This window comes from Anas platyrhynchos, chromosome 1 (genome assembly GCF_047663525.1).
Source record: "Anas platyrhynchos isolate ZD024472 breed Pekin duck chromosome 1, IASCAAS_PekinDuck_T2T, whole genome shotgun sequence".
Lineage (NCBI taxonomy): Eukaryota > Metazoa > Chordata > Aves > Anseriformes > Anatidae > Anas > Anas platyrhynchos.
Window position 1 is genome coordinate 163346886 of NC_092587.1, and position 21711 is coordinate 163368596.

General features: G+C 43.5%; 2 protein-coding genes across 2 annotated transcripts; one reads left to right on the forward strand and one right to left on the reverse strand.

The window, feature by feature from the left end:
• Positions 1 to 5: 5 nt before the first annotated feature.
• Positions 6 to 12584, reverse strand: CLN5 (CLN5 intracellular trafficking protein). Its single transcript, XM_038183238.2, has 4 exons — positions 12357 to 12584; positions 10314 to 10479; positions 8875 to 9100; positions 6 to 6177 (listed from the first exon to the last, which is right to left on the reverse strand). The coding sequence occupies exons 1-4, from the start codon at positions 12458 to 12460 to the stop codon at positions 5666 to 5668; spliced, it is 1008 nt and encodes a 335-aa protein (XP_038039166.2). The 5' UTR covers positions 12461 to 12584; the 3' UTR covers positions 6 to 5665.
• Positions 12585 to 16136: 3552 nt separating this feature from the next.
• On the forward strand, positions 16137 to 21201 carry LOC101794770 (glutamine amidotransferase-like class 1 domain-containing protein 3, mitochondrial). The gene is made up of 4 exons (XM_027442804.3): positions 16137 to 16360; positions 17427 to 17598; positions 19413 to 19617; positions 20908 to 21201. The coding sequence occupies exons 1-4, from the start codon at positions 16253 to 16255 to the stop codon at positions 21098 to 21100; spliced, it is 678 nt and encodes a 225-aa protein (XP_027298605.2). The 5' UTR covers positions 16137 to 16252; the 3' UTR covers positions 21101 to 21201.
• Positions 21202 to 21711: the final 510 nt, after the last annotated feature.

Genomic DNA, 21711 nt, shown 5'->3' on the forward strand with positions numbered 1-21711 from the left:
TAAAAAAAAAAAGTTTTAGTCTTAAATGGTGTAGGCAACATGCAGCCTGTGATCTGGGTGTGGCTTGTGACTTAATTTCTTACTGCCAACAGTTATGGTATTTGTTCCTCTACACTACTAATTGGTAACACTAAAGTATTGATGCGACTCACGGATGTGATTTTGAAAGGTGTGATGGGCCGTCAGCAAGGCAAAGCTTCTCCAGCTGTACTGAGCTTAGCTGGTGGCTTCTCCTTGTTTGAGCTGTACAGCTAATTCTGGGAATGAGTAGATTTGTAATGTCTGATTTCAGTAACGTTTATCCAAATGTAAAGTCCAACGGTAACACACTTATGAGCATATTTAAGTTCATAACTATGTTTTGAGCAAGCACTGCTCAGTGGACTGGATGTCTTTATAGGGGAGTTACGTTTCTGTAGAGCTGTGCGATTTAAAAGTCACGTTTTATGAAATACACATTTTTGTATTAGAATTTGTTAATGTAATACTATAATTTGCTTTTATTTGTATAAAAGGTGTCAATATATATAGCCCGTGACATTAAAAAAACAAAAACAACGCCAAAACAAAGCTCAGTGTTCTTTATGTTCTAACTCTCAAAATTGCCTCTGTGGTGAAGTTGAGTAACATTAATAACCTGGGGAAGAGCGGAGTGTTTTCACTAAGTTGGCATATGAAGTGCTCTTATCTAGTAATACAGCAAAAATCTCTTTGGACCGTGGCTGCTCGTGTTCTGATGCTGGCAAGGTAAGTGATGAGTGGTCTGTGGCTTGCTGCTGTGGTAGTGGGGAAAAAACAAAAAGCGAGACAGGTAACTCAGATACCACAACTTCCTCCTGCCAGGAACTCACATCTTTGAATTCCAGCCTTCTGCTTCTGATGGAGAGAAATCCATCAGATCCTGAGGCAGTGAGTGTACCAGTGTTTGGAGGCTTTAAATGCAAATGAACTGCTCACCCTTGCAAGGTAACTGGTGTCCTTTTCTGAGAAGGTGTCTGTTCTGCTGCATAAACTTCTGTACCAACACAGAAGGACTTTTTGATGTGACACACTCAGTGTTCAAGGAAAAAAAAAAAAACTTGAAGCAATATTCTGTCTCTTTGGTTTAAGGCTGGTTTGATGTATAAAAACTGCAAATTACAGCATCCTCAGCTCAACTAATCCAGCTGTAAAACAAACTTCCTGGGCAAGTCTAAGTATTCTCAGGAAAAGCTGCAATGCTCCTTTTGTCTTACGGTATTTTTATTTTGCTTTCTACATGTTGGAATAGTTAAATGAATGATTTAAAAAAATAAAATCCACAATGTAAGTTGTGACAGGAATATCACAGTCACTAGAAACATAGATGTGTCTTACAGCTGTATAAAATGATCTTTCCTGGATTCATCTTTCTCTAGTTTTCAGAAGATAATTCAATGTTAGGCTGATTGTCCAGTTTTTGGGTAGGAGTTGTTAATGTGGGTGGTGACAAATCGTATCTCTGAACAGGAGTTTTACATCACTTTATTATTTGGATACAAAACCAGTCTTGAAAACTGCTGATGCCAAACAGCTGAGATAATCCTGACCAGTTACACTAACTTAAATTGTATCGAAACAGAAGCAGTAATGAATGTAACTGCAACTACATACCTCAATTTTGTGGTTTCATGTTACTTATCTAAATCCACAAGCTTGTGAATTTAAGTGGGTTTTGTAGGAGTTTTTTTGTAAGAAACTTTCAATTATATTATGTAAATGCAGTTAACTATATAGATACAAACTAAAAATACCTATTCCAGTTAATGTTAAAAGCTTGCTTCATTTTCTGTTAATTTAAAGCAGAATAGAAATGTGGCTCGTTATATTTGGAGTAAGCCTGATGAAAGCCTGAACTTTGTTACTTTACTTCAGAGGGACCTGTTCGATGTCTGGCTGGTCATATGTGGAGTTGTAAAAACAAGTTCTGATGCTTTATCAAAAACTGGAGCATTGTGTTAATGAGGAAGTTACATTTTTTTTTTTTTAATTTTAAAGTAGCTCAGAACTCCAGTGTCTGTGTAGTTCAGGCTACAAAACGTGAATTAATTTTCCTAAAATACTGGTGCTGTAGGAACAAATTCCTTGGAGATAACGGTTAGCTTCCTCAAAGCAAAAGTAGGACAGTGAACCCACAATTAACCTTAGATGCTCCGTAATATGATCTGTTCATCTGTTTCGTTAGCTTTCTCTTGCGGGATTACATCTGATACTTGTGGCTCTGTGCTTTGAAACGGTGAGTAGGGGGCCTCTTCTGCATCCTCTTGGCATTTCTTTGCAAAACGCGAAGGAACGCAGGAAGCTCAGCTACCACCTTGTGTTGTATAAGGAGAAATACTCGTGATTCCTGATGTTGTACTTCACCTGTTGTGTGATCTCATGTGGATGGATATCAAACATGCATTACAGAACTGCATCATTTGGATTGACAGGTCATTGGATTGACAGATCCCTGGCTTCAGTCAGGGGCTGTTATTTCACAGCCTAATTAAACCATTAAGGCAAGAGCTTTGGCAGATGTATCATACCCCTTTGCCACTTTATCCCTAAGGACTGATATTTAATAAAGTGCCACCCCCAACCAAAGACCTGAATGTAGGGGGGTGAGAGAAGGTGGGAGGACACAGGGCATAGGAGGGAAGGAGAATTAAGTTTAATTTCTGAATCCTGGAGCTGAAGTCTCTGAAGGTAACAGAGTCTGGGCTAGGAGTCCTGTAGGCCTATCTGATGGCTCTGCTGTGGTATGTTGCACATTAAGTGCACCTTCAGTAAGTTTGCAGATGACACCAAGTTAGGTGCGTGTGTTGATCTGCTCGAGGGTAGGAAAGCTCTGCAGGAGGATCTGGATAGGCTGCACCGATGGGCTGAGGTCAACTGCATGAAGTTCAACAAGGCCAAGTGCCGGGTCCTGCACCTGGGGCGCAATAACCCCAAGCAGAACTACAGGCTGGGAGATGAGTGGTTGGAGAGCTAACAGGCAGAGAAGGACCTGGGAGTGATGGTGGACAGTTGGCTGAATATGAGCCAGCAGTGTGCTCAGGTGGCCAAGAAGGCCAACGGCATCCTGGCTTGTATCAGAAACAGTGTGACCAGCAGGGCTAGGGAGGTGATCGTCCCCCTGTACTCGGCTCTGGTGAGGCCACACCTCGAGTACTGTGTTCAGTTTTGGGCCCCTCGCTACAAGAAGGACATCGAGGTGCTCGAGCGAGTCCAGAGAAGGGCGATGAAGCTGGTGAGGGGCCTGGAGAACAAGTTCTACAAGGAGCAGCTGAGGGAGCTGGGATTGTTCAGCCTGGAGAAGAGGAGGCTCAGGGGCGACCTTATCGCTCTCTACAGGTACCTTAAAGGAGGCTGTAGTGAGGTGGGGGTTGGCCTGTTCTCCCATGTGCCCGGTGACAGGACGAGGGGGAATGGGCTTAAGTTGCGCCAGGGGAGTTTTAGGTTAGATGTTAGGAAGAGCTTCTTTACTGAAAGGGTTGTTAGACATTGGAACAGGCTGCCCAGGGAGGTGGTGGAGTCACCATCCCTGGAAATCTTCAAAAGACGTTTAGATGTAGAGCTTAGGGATATGGTTGAGTGGGGACTGTTAGCGTTAAGTCAGAGGTTGGTCTCGATCTTGAGGTCTCTTCCAACCTAGAAATTCTGTCATTCTGTCTTCAGCACCAGAAGAGCCTCAGCATTGCTTTCCCCACCCTCAGTGATGGGACTGAAGGCGACAGCTCTCACTCAACTCCAGCATGGCTGGGGGTGGGATCGGTGAGGGGGCGGCAGAAACCCTTTGCTCTGCTCTTCCCACTGTGAAGTCCTGCAGGGAACAGGAAACGCGGGCTGTGTTTGGCCTTGGTGTATGAGCCAGGGGGGTATCTTTGAGCCTGGCAGTTGGGACAGAGTCATGGTTTTGGCTGGGACAGAGTTAGTTTTCTTTGTAGAGGCTGACACAGTGCTGTGTTTTGGATTTTTGATTAAAATAGTGGCGATAACGCACTGATGTTTTAGCTGTTGCAGAGCAGCGCTTACCCAGAGCCAAGGACTTTGCAGCTTCTCACACTGCCCTGCCAGCGAGCAGGCTGGGGGTGCAGCTGCAGCTGGGGGGGGCACAGCCAGGATGGCTGGTCAAAGGGATGGTTCCTTCCTGGAACCTCTTCCTGGCTCTGTAGGGAATGCCATGGGGAAGCGTGACCTTACCGACCATGGCCTCTCCTTCAGGCTCTCAAAGGGCTCCCCTCTGGGTCCATTCATGCTACAAGCTTTGTAGCAAATACTAGAGAAAAAGCTTTTGGAGGCTTCTGATCCAATTTCCCTTTCAGACAGAGCTTGGGATGCTCTGGCTCCGAGGCTGAAGCTTTATCCGGAGGTGATAAATGTGGGTTCAACAACAGCGAGGGGCTCGGAGTCACAAAGACGCGTATCAACAAGAACGTGCCTCTGTAGACACGTTTGCTACCACCCTTCATCTTCCCTGCTGCCTTCTGGATGACTTGCTGGAACCCAGCCTGTTAAAGCACGGGCTCATGGCTTTGGCTGCAAAAAGTACGTTCTTTACTGTTGGGGATAGAGTGAGTTTTGCCTAGCAGTGGAATTGTTAGGAGATTTCCCCTGCGAAATTTCATGACCTCATTCTTCTCATGCCAGCTCTGATGCTTGTGACTTTACATGATAGATTAGATAATTAAAACTAATTAATTTTAGTTCTTTCTAATACAAGGTCAAGGTTCTTTTATTCTTCTGATGTGAATCAAATCACAGTGTACTCATACTGTGTACTCCCCTCTTTGGCTGCAGCCGGCCATTAATTCCACTTAGGGCCAATGAAACTGCAGTTTGCTTCCACCGTACAGTCATAACCTCTGCAGCAGTGCTGCTCATTCAGCAAGTGGTATAAAAAACAAGTGACTATTGTTCACTTGCAGGTGCTTATGCTGCTGCAGGTGTATTTTTGTGTGTGAGCATCCCAGCGACCACAGGAAAGGGAACACTGGGAGTCTGAAAAGGGGGAACCAGCTGCTCTAGGTGCAGCCAGGAGAACAACTTCAAGGACACCACCACTGGTGGTACAGCACTGCTACTGCAAGCAGTATTTCAGTTGTGCATCAAAACAGACAGGTTAACAGACCTGTGTTAGAAAACTGCCACACCAATCCCAGGGAGAGCCAGCTGTATTGTGTGTACAATGCAGGTGATGGAGGCAAAGTGGCAACAAGATACCACCCAGGCCCTCTTCTCATACATTCACTGTCCTTCCCACCCCCCCACTTCACAAACCCGCCAACAGTTCTTTGGTCCTGGTTGTACAGAGCAGAGGAATACGGACGTAGTGATCTAAGGCACGGCTGAGGGAGCCAGGCACTCGTGTTACTCAGCCCCAGCACACAGACAGCTGGATCGGCCAGACCAGGAGCTCCTCGCACCGCTGGTGTTTCACACCCTCTGGTGTCCACGGCTGCAAAAGAGCCATCAAAGTCAGAGATGCTGAAGCGTTTGTGGACTTAGGCAGCTTGTAAGAAAAAAGGCATGTTCTTCATGGGGCTGTAAAACAGCTTTTGCATTTAGTGTTGAGACGTACAGCACTTTAACACCATCGCAGAAGCACTCCAAAATCCTTCTGCGTATTCTGGCAAAAGGACAAACTTGGCTCTTCCGTAAGCAATTACACACCAACAGAAGCTTTGCTGCCAACAGGTAAAGGAACCTCTTCATAGATTATTTTGAGATACGGGAACTTCATAGGTAAAAACCAGTACTCCAAGTTGTAAAAGAGGTAAAACTCATGATTCAAGATGACACGATCAATTATTTTTAAAAGATCCACAAAAAACTCTCTGACTGTCTTATGAGGTTTGAATGGGTAGTAGAAGTCTCTTATAGCTGCTGCCAGTGTCTTGTTTCCTTGAGGGCCAAAAATAGATGTTTCATTTCCCAAATAGATAGGTTCTCCACTGAACAGAATGATGCTGGTATAATTTGTTTGTACCTTGTTAAACACAGCTCCCAGGTCAGCCAGCTTCTGGTATGTTCTCAGTATAAACTTAGAGCATTCGTAAGAGTCAAACCATACTGTGGATTTTTTGTCAGGGCTTGCTTGAACTGTCCAGGTCTCGTAGTAGATGCCAGTCTCGTTGTCGTACTTCACCCATTTTGCCATTTCATTAAACATGGCTCCTGTAAGAGATGAACGTAAGCATTACAGAGCCCAGGTAACAAACACAAAGATGTAACTAAAATCTAACAACTTACATGCAAGTTATTCAAACTTTACTTCCTTTTAATGGCCCATTTCCTGCTACTGTGCCAGGACACTCAAACTTCCTGAGGATCGTGACATTTTATTTTATCCTATTACTATCTACAGCAGATGTTGACAGCATTTACCAGTGCAACAGGTGTATCTGCCCTTCCTAAAACTTGATCCAAATTCTGCAACTCAGAGCAGGATTTTTCATGCCTCTCCACAAAAGAAGCCTAAGTAAGCTCTGACTGAGACGCTCTTCTGGTTCAGCAGAATCTTCCTTTTCCCCCCCATACTCCTAGTGATGCATTTCAGCCTCGCCCTTATCCCTCTCTTTCCTCAATCACTGCACTGGGTACAACTGCACAAGGGTGCTGCACGCCACACGTAATCCCCCTGAACAGGCTGCGAAGGTCAGATTTCTGGGTCTGCTCGTCATTAGAGGGCGAATACATCTCACGCTTATCCCAAGGTAAGGCACACAGGCAGGCAGGTACCACGGAGCAACAAGAGCTCTGCACTCTGCCCTCCTAGGCTGCCCCCATTACAACTTGCTCTTTGCTGCACACTTAAAGAGCTTTGGGGCTTCACAGTGAGCATGACAATCATTCTGTTTAATGAATGTGTTGGATGATTTCTTTTTTAATTGCCTGCTACTCGCTTTAATAAAGCAGCAAGTCATTAAAATCTGTGTCAAGAACTGTAGTTACTGTACACTGTAGATGGGCTTGCAGCTCCCTTTATCTTCTCTAATTCCTACCAGATTAGCTCCCTAGTGGGTATTCTGCAATGTACGTCACTGAACAGGATTTGTCTCTCCTAACAAGACCAAGACGGACTTAACATCGTTAACCAAACAAAAATATTACAGGTTTATGCACAGCTCCGCAACAACCTGTTGGATGATGCCTAGACAGTCAAAAACTCAGGCTCTGGGTATTCCTGCCCTAATTTCACAAAAGAAACACACCCCTAAGTAATATTAACCTGGCCTATGTTGTTTAAAAGGAAATGAAAATGATTCCTTGTGTTCTCTGACACTGCTGACAGAGAGCGCAATAGGATCTTGCAAGGGCAAAAAGGGTCCAGGTGTTTCATGTGTTAAAGTCCTCTCTCACACCATGCTTTTTGCCTGCTTCCTGAAGGGAGTTTAGCTCACGATGCTGTCCATCTGTGCTTGTGTCCGTTCACTCTCTTCCATGGAAATATTCAGATTTCCTAGTCAAATTCACACAATTCAAAACACAGAACTGCCACCTTCCTACAAGTTTCATGGAAACAGGAAGCAAGAGAGACTTGAAGGACAGTACCAACGCCTCTACAAGGCACTGGTGTGGCCTCACCTTTCTCAGGTGTTGAATAGTCCACACAGACAGATAGCATTATGAATTCAGAAACTGTTTGAAATATTTCACTTGGTATTCATACCAAAGAATCCGACCATATCTTCAGTCACGAGATACAAACTCAGAGGAAAGCAGCTCCACTTACTTTGTTTCTTAAAGAACCACTGAGAATTTCTTGTCTGCACCAACAAGAGAACCTGGGGACCAAGACCAGCAAGCGGCTGAAGGTAGAAATGGGTAAAGATAAAGCCCCACGTTGTGTTACCTGTGGCAATTCCACACTCTGGTGTGCCTTCTACCACTTATTGCACTAATTTGAGAGAGTGAACTGTTTTGTTCACGCAAAATTGCAGCTCGCAAGTCCTCAGGGAGCTTTGTTCACAAGTCACTGCATTACTACAGTAATCAACCAGATTTATTCCAACGACCTTTTTATTTTAGGATTTCATTTTTCAGTATGTATCGGGAAGTTATTGTGGTGATCATCCGCAAATGTAGCGGTATGTATCTGGTTTTGTTTTATGACATACGACAGAGAGACCTATTACTAGCGACATTTATACAGTTTTTATGACACAAAATGTGGGAGATGGAAATTGAGATGAGTATTTTTGACAGTTATGTGTATTTCTAAATATCCCTTCCTTAATTGTTTCCTCAGCAATGCACACATTGTCACCACTTCTTCCTATCTCAGCAGTCATCTGCCACTTCACAATAGGAGGCCTTTGTTTTGAGGACAGCATGTGAAGAGAGTCCATAATTGTTCTCTACAAGCTGTTTTGCTATTTTTATAGTCAGGAGACTCAAGTGTTTTTACACAGCTACACCAAATGACACCCATTAAACAACTCTTCAGTGTGCATTGTTCAAAAGGCAGTAGCCTTTGAATGTCACCATCTATATTAAAAAGAAGGGCAGAGAAAATACTTCAGTTTGAAATTAGTAGCATCAGCCACTAACATTGCAAATAACCTACAAAACATAAATGAAAAGATACTGCTTAGGGTGGAAATGAGGAGACATTTCTTCTCAGAAAGAGCAGTCAGGCACTGGGACGGGTTGCCCAGGGAGGCGGTGGAGTCACTGTCCCTGGTGGTGTTAAGGGAAAGGTTGGAAGTGGTGCTTAGGGACATGTTTAGTGATTGACATTGGTAGAAGGGTGATGGTTGGACCAGATGATCTTGGAGGGCTTTTCCAACCTTAATGATTCTATGCTTTACATGAAGACAAGGTTGACCGTATTTTATGATACTCGCACTACCAAAAGCATCTGAAATATACCTGATATTGTGGTCACAAGAACCAAAGTTCCATTTTCCTTCCAGTGTGCATCATCTATTCCTTCATAAAAGCAAGCAGCTCCCTGGTTACACCAGAACGGTGCATCCATGCCAGGCCGGAGATGTGGAAATGTGCAGTTCCCAAGCTGAAAGAGCTCATACCACTCCATCGTGTAGTTTTTGCCAGTTAAAGCACTCTTGAAGCCCACAGCATCATGCATAATTTTCTGGAAAAGAAAAAGATGAAGGGAGAACACAGGAAAAAAAAATAATAAACAAACACAAACTTTAACATAAAGAAAAATGATCCTATAATGCTGACATCAGCGTGCCCTACACAGAAGATCAGACACCTGGGAACTGTTGAGTAGCAGGGTGAGAAAAGGAAAAGTAGTTCCTGCATCATCTCAGTTTTCAGTAGTGTTGATGCACAACACACAAGATTGTATCGTGCACATACTGCTAACTTGGAGTCACGCTGTCTCAGTGCTTTTTTATCTACCCACCATATATTCTCTTATCTGGAGGCACACACTCAGCGGGAGCTCACCATCAAAGCTCACATTTACGTTTGAATGCTTAACTCACAAGGGTATCAAAGAAATGCAGAGCAGAACTAAATTACCAAAAAGCACTGAAAGCCACAAAAGGAGTAAGATAAATATTTATTTTAAAAGCTGTACAGTAAATTCAGTCTTAGTTTAACAACTAAGATGATGATATTTGAAGCTATTTCCATTTTTGACTCTGTGTGCTTCGTTTTGATGTTGCTATTTCATGTTCATTAACATTACTTTAGTCATTAGGGATCGTGCTCTGAAGCTTATTTATACTACTGTTACAGCTATAAACATTGTTAAAGTTGAGATCCTTTCATATTTGCATGACTCCACGAATAGACTTTGGTTCAATACTAATCATAATATCCAAAAAGGAACCATAAAAGCAATCAACTCCCTATGATCTGCCATTCTGACCAGCTAGTTTTCCACCCTGACAGATATCCATGTTCATGCAAGCATAACCCAAGTATGCTTTCAGCCATGTTTTCAGCACACTAAGCAGACATTTCATCCAACATAAGGGGCCAAGTGAGTGTGTTTTCTAGAAGCAGTCAGTGCTAGTGAAGAAATAAACCCAAAATATTATGATGTGTTTATATGAAATATTCCCAATATGCAGGTCTGTGGTGGAACACATTCAAACCCATCAAGAGTGCTAATCATATTTCTTTAGCTAAGATAAATTCCGCAAATTTTGTTTGGAACTTGCTGTTCTTCAGGTATCTTCCCTATAGACAGCCTAGTTTGTGTGCTCCAATGATCTTCCATGCAAGATTATCCCGATCTTACAGCTCTTGCTCCTGACACCTGCTGTTCAATTCAGGTGAATTTGCTGCTGTAGCTTTGCTACAGCACAGAATCAGAAACATCACCTTACCAGATGTCCAAGTAGATCCCCATATTTGAATTCCCATACTGGAGCCTGTAATCGATACACTTCAATGACATCTTCTTCTTTCATAACTGGAACAGCAGAGCCAGTGGGACAGAAGGTGTAGCGAGCCTGGCAGTAAGGATCGGTTTTTGGACGGTAATCAAAGCGCCTGCATTGGGAAAGAGAAGCACACGGGATGATCAGCACAGCTTCACGGCTGGAGCAACTGCTTTGACACTTCCCCAGAGCCTGAGTCGGAGAGGTTGGGTGTGCAGCACCTGCCAAAGGCAGACTCTGTGATCCAGACGCTGCAACACTCGGAGTGCACAAAGTTCATGGGGCTGCTGAGGCGTGCATCTGCAGAAGCAGGACTAAGGCTACAGACACTACAACTGCAAGTCATGCAGTACACAGTGCTGGCGGCTAAGATGTGGAAATCACGTGGATTACAAAGGGTGACATTCACAGAATCAAAGAGATATAAATGCTGATTAGAGGATGGCTTGATACCTATCTGCCTCAAAAACCTTCTCCTAAGTTTGTCTAAACAGGGATTGACCAGTTTGCTCTGGGAATCTATTTTACAGTAAGTAAGTAAGTACTCCTAGTAAGGCTCCTACATCCCTGTCAACAAGGTAGATTGGCATACACAGCCCGTCTGGAGCACGGACTGTCATTTCAGCACATCCTGGCATTTGTGTGAGGTGCCACTGAGACAGATCCCCCAGCTAAGCGATGACTCAATGACACTGGACTTTCTGAGCCAACTAAGGTCACTTGCTCTGTCTAAACACTGTGGATTTTCCCTGTGGACTTCTCCACGCTTGCTGCTGTATTTTGACATTTCTAATTTTATTTTGTCTGTGCTGGATAGAAAAAAAAATAGAAAAAAAAAATGGCTAGAACAAGAACACGCAGACAGAAAACAAAGACTTATGCCATCCATAAATTTAAGCCCTGTTTCTAAATTACAAGCCCTATGTTTTCATTTTCCCCTCCCGGTGCACACTGCATGTGACAACAGGAGAACAAGGAAGTTCACAAGCATTAAAATACTGCATTTCTGAGTGCCGGTCTCGGACTGACCTACACGTTGGTACTCTGATTTTGATCATCCTGAGACCAGGTTTTGCACCTACTGAACTTGCTGGAAAATCTGAAAGATCTGTGACCCCAAGATCAATTCCTGAGACATCACTTGATGAAAACATAACTGCTAGGAATTAAACAACAAACTTTAATTTATCATCAACAGGCATAAGAAGTGAATTTCTATTAAAAAAAAAAAAAAAAGCCTAAAAGCCTGATTTCAACACCACAACTTTTCACTAAAATGGGAATTAAATGAGTATCTTTAAAGCATTTCTGGGAGCAACAACGCATCTGCTGGAAGGAAAAGCTCAGCTAACAGGTCCAATATGTGATACCTGTTTCCTTGCTGGTGAGTGGACTATATCAAACACAGTACTAAGGACAAGCCAGGTACCAATGTTATTAAAAAGGTGATGCTGTGCATTACCTTCCTAAACTAAATGAGAACAAAACCACAGGACCGGGGAAGCCCGATGGGGCTTCCAGCTCCACCCAGACCCTAATCCTGAGAAGGGGACCTACCAAATGAAAGCAGGATCGAACAGACCCGGACCTCTTTGCAGGATTTCCCTAATTTAGCTTGATTAGCACACAGATAATGAACTCCTGCGAGGCCCCGGGGCGCTGATGCCCCTTGCGGCAGCACGAGGAGCTCGGAGGCGCTTTTGGGAGCGGGAGGAAAACGAAAGCAGCTGCCGAGCCAGCTCAGCCAGCTGATACCGACTGCAGCAAGGCCTTGCAGGGCCAAACCCGAGCTCCTCACCAGCATTTTCACGCCCACTGTCCGGCAGCAGCAGGGAGAGGGGCACGGCCCCGCTCAGCCGCCCGCCCCTCAGTGGGGCTCCCCCATTTTGCGGCGCCTTCCCCCCGCTACCGTCACCTCCCCGCGGGGCTTAGCGAGGGGTCTGCGGCTCCCCCAGCCCCCTCGGGGGCTCCCCTCGGGCCGTTCCTCACCTGTAGGGCACCGGCCAGTGCCGCTGCGGGAAGCGCAGTCCCCAGGCACCCATGGCCAGCAGCAGCAGCAGCAGCAGCCCGGGGCAGCGCCCGGCCGCCTTCATGGCGGCCCGGCCTGGCTGTGGGCTCCGCGCCGGGCACGACACCGCCCCGGCGGCGGGGAGCGCCGGCAGGGGGCCAGGCCGAGAGGGAGGGACCAAAAGAAACGCCGAAAGTTGCAGTGGGGGTGTTTTAGTTTTTTATTTATTTTCTTCCCTCCCGCCCCCCCCCCTCGTGCTTCGGAAAAGCGCGCGGTGAATCGGCCCTCGCATGTGACACGGTGCTGACGGGCGGCGTTAACCCTGCCCTGCTCGTGTAACTCCTCTGAGCCCAAGGGTGCTAAATTTCCTCAAATTTCCTTTCTAGGAACTAGTCCTGCATGCACCTGTGAAGGAAGCTAAGCTATATCAGGAAGGAAATAATGTGTAATATCGTATTTTAATGGAAAACTTTAATATCTCGTCGTATGTGACACTAAAGGTTTGACTACACTACATTTGGATGGATTGGGGGAAAAAACAGTTGTGAGTTTTTTTTTTTCCACATTAAAAAAAAAGAGATATCCCCAATATACCAAAGAGATATTCCCGTTACCAAAGAGAGTCCCATTACCAAAGGGATATCAACATTATTTAGGGATATCTTAGTCAGTCGTATCTCTGACTGACTAAAGGAAATGTCACTTGACTGAATGAGGATTTCTCTGGCTAAGAAATAAGGTCAAGACAGGTTTGTGAGCAGAATCTGTGTGGAAAACATATCTTTTTTTCCACATCTCTAGAGTTTAAAACAGGGTATGTTGGCACCAGAGTCCAGGAGGCTGTCTGGTTGTTGGCATCTGCAGTGAAAACGCTGGTTAGTGCTGTCCACTGGGCAAATAACTGCTGTGGACTTTTGACTGTGAGGTGCTGGGAGATATCACTGCTTGGTTCATGCAAGCTCCAGAACAGCTATCAGTTCTCCCCTCAGCACTAAGCTAGACTATGCTCAGCCCACCACATTTGAGGGAAAAAACACGCATCCTACATAAAAATGCAGGATAGGCTTCCAGATATCTGCTTGGTAATGCTGAAATTACTTAATGTGTCCATAAACTTTTAAGATAACAGAGCTATTAAAATCTTTAATTTCATCAACATTTCAGTATCTTGCTTCATTGTTACCTGAGTTTTTACTGCCTATCTTTAAAATTTAGCTCAGCACTATATTAATTCCTTGCATACATATACTTCCATATTTAATTTTTATCTCATGTATTCTGTATGTCTGCCTTATAGTGAATCTCTCTCTTTTATGTTTATAAAATAAAATGTGCAATTATTCATTTTTGCTTCCTAGCTTGAATGTTTTACAAGATGCCATCCCTTCCATCTGTTCAAAGAGGTATGTATTTGTGCAGAATATAGTAGTGGTTCTGACTTTTAGAGATTCTGATATGCAGCTCTGGGAGTGGTTTCTGAAAGAAAAGAAGTATAGTTTGTCCCTTCTATGAAATTAGGATGCAGGGAAGCAAAGTGAAATAATGAAGGTGCCATAGCTGCTCATTAGCCAAACTAGAAATACAGTGCGAACCTGCTCTTGGTCATCTGCTCAGCATCTTTGCAGACTGGTAAGTATCCATTCAGGCACTGCTGTGGTTGCTGAAGGTGTTGGACCAAATGACTAAGACAGCAAATCTGTTTGATATGTGTATTTTCATTTTAATAGCCTTTTTGTATCTCACTTCACTGCATCCCATAGGAAACTTTTGCAGCAGTTTTTTCATGCAAGCTATGTTATGATGTGAACCACGTTTTAAAATAGTAAGTAAATGATTAATGAATTTCTGAATAAATATACCTGAACTAAAAAGCTCACATGCCAGCAGTATGAGTCAGCAGCTGTCTAGTTAATTATCCAAAAGCATGTCAAAGTGCCTTTTGTCAACTCACAGAACTGATCTCCACCTTTGTCCGGTAGTAGGCTTTGAGGAAAAAAAAAAAGATTAGCTACAAAGCTGAACTTCTGAGGTTGACTGCATTCGTAATTTTTTCTAATTCCCTGTATTAGTTTTCAGAGCATTGAAAGACAAACATTTTCCTGAAACAAGAAGATTCTTTGTGTTTTCCCATTACAAAACAGCATCTTCTCGCCTCTCTCTGCCTGTGAGAGACACAAGATGGAATGAACAGAGAGAAAAGGGGAAAAGAAACCCTGCTGCTGCAGCCAAAAGTTGTGGTTTGGAACAGCTAGTTTAGATTTCAATGTCATCAGCTGTCAACCTGCCCTAGCACCCTAGCGATGCCACGTAGCAGAGCAGTGGCACTCTTTCCCACTCCAAATACATGACTATTTGAAGTCAGATGCCAACTTTAATAGCTTATGCTGGGTCTGTTAGCTGTAGGGATGTCAGGGAGCAGCAGAAGTAGGTCTGCTTTGCAAGGGAGGACAAGCCAGGAGGAGAGGCAACCATGGTGCAAGCTGGGACAGTGATTTGAGTGACCACTGTACAGTCCTGTAATTTCTAAATGGGGACAGGAATGTGTTTGTGACTGGATCCACCAATAGCAAGGCAGAGTCAAGTTTAGTGTCCAGCCAGGAGATGGGACTACCTATAATGTGTCCAGGTTCCATGCAGAAGACAAGACTGAAGGCTACCTGCAACATAAGCTCACAGGAGTCCTTGTCAGGACTGCAGGAGACAGAACTGGATGCACATACATACCTACAGCATAGCTCAGGTCACATTTGGATGCCCAAGTGTAAGTTTACATGGAGCCCATGGTCAGAGCAGGTCTGGGTGGAGCCCCAGCTGAGGCTGGACAGGGTAATTAAGACCTATCACTGCACACAGGGCCCTGACAGCAGCTTCTCTCCCACCAAGGTATGTTCTCACAGCTTGAAAAGGTCTCGTGTAAGAGGTGGACCCCTTGTGAAGTGCTTTTATTGCTATTTGCTGTTGTCCCAGCCAGAGATGAATCATCATGGGGCTATTTCAAGGTGATGCAGAGCCAGGACAGGAACATGTCATGAGCTGGGATGAGAACGTGGAGCTGAGAGAGAGAGAAGGGCATGATAAGATCACAGGGAAGAGACAGAGCATGAGGAAGTTGAAGCTGGACTATGACACAGGAACATAACATGGTGGATCTGCAGTAGAGACATCACATCCCAATCAGATCCAAAGCCAATCCAGGGAAAAGGGCTACCTATAATATAAGTGTGACATCCATCAGTCATCCATGAAGGAGGACCAGAAGCAATACTGGAGATGAGACTTCCTACAGCTTAGGTTCAGGGTCTATCCAGGGAGCCTGGTCAGTAAGTCAGGACAGCAGAACAGGGAATTCCAGCTCTCAAGGTGCTCAGGCCCCTAGCTTTAACATTAATCCTGACCCTAGCACACAGGGGTTTCAGGATCTACTCTTATCTCCACACGTGCACTGGAATTAAAACTCTTTCCAGATATCAGCATTCACCTAGCCCATGCGTGAGGACTCCAGCTCACAGGACTAAGCTCCCCAATGCCCAAACCTAGTGAACCCTCCTGCTCCTGCAGCTGAACCCACGGACTCCTGTGTTAATGAGTGTGTTGAACTCTAAACAAAACATGTTTATATTTTATATTTCTCTGGGTTGGGACTGATCCACTCCAATTTCCCTGTGTGTGTGACCCCTGCCGTCCCCCGGTGAGGGGCCGGGCAGGGCAGGGCAGGGCGGCGCGGCGGGAGCTACAAAATGGCGGCCTCCGCAGCACGGGCGCAAGGCAGGGGGGGCGCTGCGAGGGCAGGCAGGCTACGGGAGCTCCTGCGCGGCTCGTCCAGCCCCCGACTGAGCCTCGGGGCGGTGCTGCCGCTCTCTCCCGGCCCGTAGCTGCCATGGGGAAGCGGGTGGCGGTGGTGCTGGCCGGCTGCGGCGTTTTTGACGGCAGCGAGATTCACGAAGCCTCGGCGGCGCTGGTGCACCTCAGCCGTGGCGGCGCCGAGGTAGGAGCGCGGCGGCCCCATCGCCGCGGCTCGTCCTCAGCGCCTCGGGCCGGCCGGGGCGAGGGGTGCCTGGCATGGGGGCTGGGGGCACCGCAAAGCCGTCCCTGGGTCAGGAGCAAGGAGCAAAGCTCCAGGGCAGCCCCTCTGGAGAGCTTTAAATGGGGTGGGGTCGAACTTGATCCGCTTTCTGAGTGCTTTTGGGGAAGTCAGGCTCTAGCGCTCGCGTGGGCTTGCCAGTTTGTTTTGTGTTAGCTGTCTGAAATATTATTTTAGTAACTCGGGTTCCTCGGAGAGGTTTGGACCCGGCTGCAGTGTTGTGCTTTGTTCCTGTCTGTGGTGACCACACAAAGTGGTCACTCTCAGGGGTCAGACAGTGACACCACCACCGTGTGAACAACAACAAAAAAAGCCCTGCCTTTAGCACAGAATCATCCTCTTTAAAACTAACTAACGCAGCCAGCATTGAGAAGTCTACAAAGCAGTCATCAAAGCATACTGGCCCCTGGGGTAGACCTTTCCTGAAGCTTTATGTTTTTGATTCAGCTTTTACACCCTGTACCTACCCAGAATATGTTCCACGTTTTGTTTTCTACTTCCAGCTACCAGTCTTAGGAGAGTGAGTAATTATAACATTTGTACTACAAATGCTTGTAAAGTTTGGATCTTTTATCTGTTAAACTATATATATATTTTTTCACATCTGTTTTAGTACCCTGAGCCCGTGACAGGTAAGAGCAGCCTTTCTGCAGACTCTGCTGCCTGTCCATGCAGGCAGCTGGTGTAAATTGTGGTGCTGTTTGGCCTTCCAGTTACCTGCAGAGCCAAGGCAGGCCCTGGCAGGATTGGTAATGTTGGTGCAAGAATGCATTCCAATTTTTTTTTTTTTTTTTTTTTTTTTTTTTTTTTTTTTTTTTTAGTTATTTAAAGCAATAGATCAGGCCTGTGGAATCCATCTTGGATGAGAGGCTTCAGAAACAAAAACTTGTTTCACTAAATGACCTTCATTGTCACTGGTGTATAAGAGTTATAGTTCCATGCACAAAATTGTTTCATTTCTGTATTCTAGGTAAAGATATTTGCCCCCAGTATTGAGCAAAGGGATGTAGTCAACCACCTAAAAGGAAGTCCAACAGATGAGAAGAGGAATGTGTTAGTCGAAAGTGCCAGGCTGGCAAGAGGAAACATTCAGGATTTGGCTGAACTGAAAGTCAGTGAATTTGATGCGGTTATTTTCCCTGGTAGGTGCTTTTAAAAGAATAATTTGAGATTATTCAGTTGCAAAGAGTGCATTGTCTCTGATGCTTTTGTGTTTTTAAATTCATTTAGATAGTAAATTATTCTCTTGAAATGGAGAGGGTTTTTTTCTTTTTGTATTTTATTTTGAGGATGAGAATGTTTTAGCAAGCTCTTGTGAGTTTACAGGCCATCTTGATTTATTTATTATTCATTAATTTGAAGTGCCAGTGTTGTTTTGGCGTTGGATTATACATCAGACTATTCCTTACTTCTAAAGATTGATAAGCTTTTAAGTACCTACTTGTAGACAAGAACACAGACTAGAGTTGAAAAGTAAGGCCCGAATGTGATGTTGTGTGGTAGTGCCTTAATTTTAGGGCCTCTGAAATTATTGGCAGAATAGCAGGTTGCCAACATGCTCAATGTCAGATGTGGCCGCATCTTGTTTTAATTGTGTATCTGGTCTTCTGCTAATCAAGTTACACTAAGTTTGTGGCTAATTCTTTATAGGCCACGATGTTGCCTTTCAGATAGAGCTAATTGCAGTCACTTCAGAAATGAAGAAACTAAAATGTAATGAGAAAATTGTAACTAGCTCAAGATTACTTTCCAGAATATTCATAACTTTGTTAAATATTGTCTTCACAGCTGTGCTAAAGTATTGACTTTGAAATTGTTGTACTGTCTTCTGTTGTAAGGCCAGCAGAGGGAGCATGTGTATAACTCTGGGAAATCCACTGCCAGAGCTTTCGTGAATCGGTGACAACAGGGCTGATCTGGGAGTAGTGGCTAGCAAATATTTTCCATGTTAATTTCATGCTCTATTATAACCCGAGCTCAGGGGAGCTGCAGTAATAACTGTTACAGGGAAATAAATTATATTAAGTTTGAAAATTAAAACCTTACCTCAGAGATTCCAGATAACAGCAAACAAAAGGGATTGAATGAAAGCAAAAAATATTAAAAAATACAGAACTTCTTGATGTTGTCCCTTGAAATTCTTCTGGAAAATTGTTTATTTTAATACTGTTGTTACTATGTATAAAGAATTAAACATAATGGATGTTACACTTAATAATAACCTTTGATAATTCCGACAGTTCTAAATCCAGCAAATGAGTGTTGCAAAATGTAATCTGTACAATTATATGAAGATTAAATGCAATTAAAGGATTGTTGGAACCAACTTCTAGACAGATAAATTAGGTGTATTTCTAATAGGATATTTTTATAATTTGCATGTGGCATGTCTCAGAATATCATATGTTACCAACTCCTTTTTAGGTGTTACCTGTTTTGTTTTTATTTTATCTTACTTTTTAACTCCATGTGGAATTTGGAGGGGGGGGCTCTTCCATAGCTAAGTATTGAACTAAAACTTGTGAACTAAATTACTGTAGAGGGGCAAACCACTGTTTGCATTACTCCTTTGAACTGCACTCTTCTACTTTTAAGCATTATTGGTCTTTCCTCTAATCTCCCTCTTGCCTATTGAGGGGGGGATGTGTATCAGGTGGTGCAGCTTTTCCAGTGACTAGCAAAAAGAGTGCAAGGTTTACAATTTCTCTATTTGTTACTTATTGGAGAAACATTAAGCTTTCTTGCCTCTAATGTATCTGGTATAAAGAAATTCACAGCTTAACTTGTAACATTATAAACCCATCATGTTTCCTGTGCGGAAATCTTTCAGTAAGGTAATGTAAAAGTCCTATGTATACCATGATTATATTGTAAAAAGGAAAACTCTCAGGTACTGAATTTAATGGCTTTTGGCAGACTCTTACATCTGAGTGTTTTTTTTTTTTTTCTTTTTCAGGTGGATTTGGTGTAGCAAAGAACCTGTGTTCCTGGGCTGTAGATGGCAAGAACTGCACTGTCAATGAACACGTGAACTCCACACTCCAAGCTTTCCACAAAGCTAAAAAGCCCATAGGTTTGTGCTGTATATCGCCCGTCCTGGCAGCTAAAGTCTTTCCTGGTTGTGAGGTCACAGTCGGCCAAGATAAAAACGTAGATGGAAGGTAAGAGGGAAACAGATGGAGTTAACTTACGTGGAAGTTAGGATTAGAAAATGACCGGTCTTCTGTGCTAAAATCTGAGGTCTCTGGTGTCAGCAACCCTTTGGTAACTTCTTAGTGGTAGTTTTCTCTTATTTTAAAGTTTCACTTGGGTAATGCTCGTAGATGTGGTGCTCTTAGGGCAGATGGGCTGAATGCATGAGGTCAGGAGACTTTGTATGTACTACGGTTGGAACAACTTATCTCTGAATTTAGAAATATATTGGTTTGTGGTATTGACATCATCCCTATAATGTCAAAATCCACAGACACATTACAAGTACGAAAAATGCAGACAACCTTATTTCTTGCCTAAATCATCATTCTGCAAGCCACTGAAGGCAACATAGGTTCCTGCACTAGCTTTATTGTGCAGCGTGGATGCTAACGAGTCATTGGATATAGTATCCATCAGTCCTGAAAGTGGCAAAACAAAATGATTTTTAAGAGGATCGTGGTTGTGCCAACAAGCAGGTGACTAAGGGTATCAAGTTTTATTTTTTTGCTACATTGCTGGTAATTGAGTGACAGATTTTAGCTCCTATTAATTGACATACTCAATTTGCTTACCCACTACCTCTGAAGACTGACTCATGTTGCAAATGAAGGATAGGTGTCTGTCCAGTTGGGATTCAAAAACTTAGGAATTTAAGTGGCCACTTAAACTGTCTGTGGGGTTTTGTCTGCTCGTAGATTTTTAGTGAAATTTTTCTGTTGGTAGTAGATTGGGGCCAATTTAGGGGAAACGTGAGAATAGGCCATGGCAGAAATCAATGCTGCTTCAAGGACTGTCAACTCCTGATAAGATTTCTGAGTGGAATTTCATATCAGCAGTAATAGGGAGGTATTTCCGCCATCCCCCTGTTCCTGCCTTATCCCAAGAAAATTAAATTCGCTGCAGAATCCCAGTGGAAGACCTTATATGGAGGTGCTGGAAAGGGTCTAACATGCCTACAAGTTCAGCTGCCATATCAGAAAATGCTGAGGATTAGTTATTGCTGCACTTGGTATCATCTTATAAACATACTCAGAGCTTGTTTAACAGAATTGTACCTTCAAGCATCGTGACTGCATTTCAGAGATACTGGATGAGTTATTACAGGGATGATTCGGCACTGAAAGTCTGTTTTGCTCCCTTGTCATCAACTACAAAGTCACTTAAATATTGTCACTTAATGTTCTTGTTCTCTCACTCAAGCTAACATTGGCAGTATCATCTCTTTATATGTTAATCGCCATATTTTTTATTTACAGATTTCCTGATGCTGAAACAGCATCTGCTATAGCAGAGCTTGGATGTAAGCACATTTGCAAAGATGTAAGTGAATCCCACGTGGATAAAGCCAATAAAATAGTTACTACCTGTGCTTTCATGTGCAAGGCTCCTCTGCACCAAATCTTTGATGGAATTGGAACAATGGTAGAGGAAGTCCTGAAACTTGCCTGACTGGGAGCGTACAGACTTCTGCAAGGAACTCAATTTAGAAAAGCACGACCATTTAGCTTCTTTTGATGGTATTAATAAAATAATGCAGCTATTAAACTTCACGGTTCTTGGTGTGTTTTTTTTTTTTTAATCTGTAATACATCAGATAGTTACTGCCATGTTTATCCTTTTTGTTTCTTCTTCAAAATAGAAAGCATATGTTGAAGTTGTTGAGTTTATTTACTTATCATGACTGAATATATTTGGATGAAAAGGGTGCCTGCATTATTAATCCAATTTTTTTTTTCCTCACCTCGCCGATGATTATCTGTAATTTACATTTGGGATTACCCAGGTATAATCACAGATGACATAGCTGTAGATGTGTCTATATCTTCAGTATAGATGAGTAATTTCCCTTTCCAATCAAAAGGGAAAAGAACTTTTCTCTGCAAGTCTTGAAACAAGCAGAACTACTGGATTTCTGAGAAATTTTTAGAACTCCCTAGGTAAATTAACTTTATAAAACAAGAGTCAGAGTATGAAGCACTTAAGTTCTTTGTACTTAAGTACGAATTAATACCTTGCATGTGGAAAATACACAACTATTGGTATAATAAATGAAAATATTT

Bases quoted from the DNA above. Each gene is read 5' to 3' on its own strand.
- CLN5 (XM_038183238.2), bottom strand. From the start codon at position 12,460: ATGAAGGCGGCCGGGCGCTGCCCCGGGCTGCTGCTGCTGCTGCTGCTG. The intron at 10,480-12,356 runs GTGAGGAACGGC...TTCCCAATGCAG, and splicing joins CACTGGCCGGTGCCCTACAG to GCGCTTTGATTACCGTCCAA. The intron at 9,101-10,313 runs GTAAGGTGATGT...TTTCTTTTCCAG, and splicing joins GGGATCTACTTGGACATCTG to AAAATTATGCATGATGCTGT.
- LOC101794770 (XM_027442804.3), top strand. From the start codon at position 16,253: ATGGGGAAGCGGGTGGCGGTGGTGCTGGCCGGCTGCGGCGTTTTTGAC. The intron at 16,361-17,426 runs GTAGGAGCGCGG...TCTGTATTCTAG, and splicing joins TCAGCCGTGGCGGCGCCGAG to GTAAAGATATTTGCCCCCAG. The intron at 19,618-20,907 runs GTAAGAGGGAAA...TTTTATTTACAG, and splicing joins GATAAAAACGTAGATGGAAG to ATTTCCTGATGCTGAAACAG.